The 3,908-nt window shown below is 34.4% G+C and overlaps 1 protein-coding gene across 1 annotated transcript; it reads left to right on the top strand.

Moving 5' to 3' along the window:
* The first annotated feature begins 2,814 nt into the window (after window positions 1-2,814).
* On the top strand, window positions 2,815-3,378 carry LOC142522919 (flowering-promoting factor 1-like protein 2). Its single transcript, XM_075626511.1, has one exon. The coding sequence runs from the start codon at window positions 2,875-2,877 to the stop codon at window positions 3,214-3,216; it is 342 nt and encodes a 113-aa protein (XP_075482626.1). The 5' UTR covers window positions 2,815-2,874; the 3' UTR covers window positions 3,217-3,378.
* Window positions 3,379-3,908: the final 530 nt, after the last annotated feature.

Here is a 3,908-nt window from a genome sequence, read left to right as displayed (position 1 = left end):
TATTCTATTGCAGTTTTCTTAACTACATATATTTGGCATTCTTTCTTTACAAAACAAATCAGCTTTAAATGATACATATAATTGAGTTTCAGTAGTAATTAAAAAAATTTCTCCAACCAAAGTCAAAAACAATGGTGGAGAATCTTGAGATGGTGGCTAGTAATTTGCATGCACACTGAATCGTTTGCCAATTGCATGCATCATCTTTAACCGACATCAACCAAGTCAAAAATATGCAATGGTGTTATATATTTCATCCATCGCTTGTTGTGTTGCCGACAGTACGTAACAGATGAATTGAGACGATATATATTTGCTATCCTAACTTAGTCCCAACTAGATACCTTATATGTAACCATCACCAATGATCCTCATCTTCATCCTTCTCCATCTCATATATACACACATGATCGATCATCTTCATCATCATTTACATGCATGTACGTGCATGATTCTTGATGTTGGGTAATTAGTTTTCTCGTGTCCAAAACGCAGCGAAAATTTAAAAAATTTTATTTGACATTCAAATAATGTCTTTGGACACTCGTATGGTTTAAGCAATGAAAACATTAATAGGACGTTTATGAAATTACTTTTAGTGAATAATTCACTCGACACCAACTATTTCGAGGTTAGCGGATATAGCTCTTATAGTATTCTCTACGAGCGATCTTCTTGAACCCCTTTCTTCAATCCTCCTATCGAGTCCACGACTAGAACAATGGTTCCTTTTATAAATTGCACTAGAAATTTAGAAAAGCTTTTAAAGTTTGAGAGCGAAGAATGAAAGGCGGCTTGGCTCAACCCCTAAGAATCCTAGGGGTGGCCGAAAATATTGGAGAGAAAGTTGAATGCAATTTTCGAAAATTGCAATGGTATGGTGGCTAGGGTTTGTGGCCTCATTCTTTAATATTGAACCATTAACCTAATTTTCATAATTGTAGATTTAGGTTTCTTAATTAACATTAATATACTTGATTAATTAATTAGACTAGTCCAACTAGTTTAATTAATCAAAGTTCATTAAAACTTTAATCATTTTGCATGTTGGACTTGTACTCCTACAAGTCCATTATGTATACCCTATTTTCATTAAATCTTTTATAAACTCAACCTTTGAGTTTAATAATTTAAATTCTCAAATTTTATAAATTCAACTCTTTGAATTTATTCTCTCCAAATTTTAAGTATCATAAATTCAACTCCTTGAATTTACTATCTAATAATTTTATATAAATTCAACTCCTTGAATTTATTCTATCAAAAAATGATACAGTGCTTGTGGGACCCTTAATGATTCAAAGATACAGCTAGCCGTGGGTTCACAACTCTTTGTGATTCAGGACATTTTTCTTTATTCATGCTTACCCTAATTTGCCCAATTCCATCATTTCTATGCACCAACATTTGATCATGAGAATGTCAGAAATCATTTTCTGATTAAACTCATCGAATCATGGTAAGAGCGTCTAGTAGCATCGCCCCATGATTTCCTAGGTATCACTGATAGCGCCTGCAAGAACCAATAAGTTATGATTAACGTACAGTACGGTCCCTTCATCTCATATATCATGATCGAATCTGCAACCATTAGTTCATCGAGGGTCGCATATTAGATTCGATAGTTATGTAATACAATCATGAAATATTCATAGCGTCATTGCATGTACAACTAGAGAACCTTTGTCCCTAATGTACATCTTACACTCTGGCCAGAGATTTCATGCACTATTATTTCTTTAGATCACATAAGATATCCGTACACGTAGGTGAGCGGTGAATACCCGACTACAATGCACTGGCTCCTACACATGTCACAATTGCACCAACATCGCCACCTTGTGACCCTCACGGAGTTGATAAACGAGTCAAAGCATAATACTAGTATATAGAGCCTCAGTGTTGTCCTAGGTCGTAAAGACTAATGATGTACAATCATAACCACATACTTTTCCTCTCGATAAATGATAACCATTTGAAAAGTCCGAGGGAGGGTTGTTCGGTATAATCATCATATGATTACCCATCTGCATGATTGGACATCTTTATACCCTCACCATGAAACACGGTACACAACATCACAGATGTTAGTCTCAAGCTCAAGGTCCTTATCTTTATTTTTAGGCGGCTGAATCGACTATGAATGAATTCATAATATACAGTGTTTACAAATGAGTTTCAAGATCGTATTACAATTAATTTGTATTAAAGTATAATCAATGACTTTATCTATGTCAATTGCTTGTGTATATAGATAAAGTGAAATGAAACCATGAAACATAAATTATATTAAAATAAAGACTGTTTATTACAACTGAGTCGATAAATTCCCTAGTCAACCGTTGGTTTACATGACATCTACTCTAACACGTGATAATTTAAACTAATTAATCAAATTAGTTTAGGAAAATCAAACGCACGTAAGTCCGTACTCCACACATACATGCTCAAATACAAATTTTTTATGCTTAATCCTTCAATTTTCCATTCGTGCCCATTCTGTTTTATTTTCTTGGGGAAAAACTCGTGATGTAAGGGTACCCTCCTAATTAATGATGTATAGCAAAATGGACCCGAATATATATATATATATATACACACATACATATATATATATATAGTTTATATTTGAATATATTATATTATCATTAATAATTAATGAAACGTTGAAGATATATAGAGTTGTACATATATATCAGCATCAGCCGTCTTTTCATCCCCTTGATATATCTTTTGTTTTTTGTGTCCCATTATATATATATGCATATAAATACCCCTTCATTCTCGCTTCTCTTTCACCACGGCCAGCATAGCCTCATCATTTCTAATGATTTGCTAACATATTTTCTTGATCATAAATATTAACTGATCATCATGTCTGGGATTTGGTTATTCAAGACTAATGGAGTGATACAACTCGTTGAAAATACATCTGCAGAGCATGGTGGGGATCATCGGGGAAAGGCCAGAAGGAAGGTGCTGATTCACTTGCCCACGGGACAGATTGTGTCCTCTTACACTTGTCTCGAGCAAATTCTGAGAGGCCTGGGGTGGGAGAGATATTACGGAGGGGATCCCGAACTCTTCCAATTCCATAAGCAATCTTCAATCGATCTCATATCTTTACCAAGGGACTTTTCAAGATTCAATTCTATTTACATGTACGATATCGTCGTCAAGAACCCTAATATCTTCCATGTCCGTGACGTCGTGTAATAAACACTATCCATCCAGTCAATTATATATGTAGAATCACTAATGGTTTGTCTCAGGGTGCTTTTATGTGTTGTTTCTATGAATCAGTTGCCTCACCTTTTTTGTCTTGTCTTTATCTTTTGGTTTCGGAAGAGCGTGCAGGTTATATATATACACGCTAGCTGGATATATAAGTTGTATATATATCATGCTTTTTTAATTTTCTGTATATGTTGCTTCGCCAGAGTACAAATGTGGTTTTCAATGATTAAACCAATTTAATATAATGATTTGGTTTTGTAAAAAGTTTACGCATGCATGCATGCATGCAGTTGCAAGTTTTATGCAGTAATAACATTTTTTCGTGCAAGAATAATTCAACATGCATCTATCGAATTATAACAATTAATTTGACCATTAATCCCACATATTAAGTACCACGTACCTAATAAAGAAAAGGTCCCAGCCAGTAATATAATGGAGAGGGAAAAGGGGCCACACCATTTGCTTTGGCACGTATATATGTGTATGTGTGTGTGGTGCCTTCCACAATTAATTAGATATATACCTTTAATTTGTAAGTGATCAACATCATACCATCACACCATCGATCACTTTCAGTCCTGCCCCATTCAAGAAATTGACACTAATCGTTTTGCATTATCCGTAATTTTGTCAAGAGTTTCGGCGAATGATTTCTAGAAAAACCTTTA

Source organism: Primulina tabacum, chromosome 13 (genome assembly GCF_025594145.1).
Source record: "Primulina tabacum isolate GXHZ01 chromosome 13, ASM2559414v2, whole genome shotgun sequence".
Taxonomy (NCBI): Eukaryota; Viridiplantae; Streptophyta; class Magnoliopsida; order Lamiales; family Gesneriaceae; genus Primulina; species Primulina tabacum.
The sequence above is the reverse complement of the archived record's forward strand: the minus strand, read 5'-3'. Positions and strand labels throughout refer to the sequence as shown.

Coding starts and splice junctions, on each gene's coding strand:
- LOC142522919 (XM_075626511.1), top strand. CDS start 2,875: ATGTCTGGGATTTGGTTATTCAAGACTAATGGAGTGATACAACTCGTT.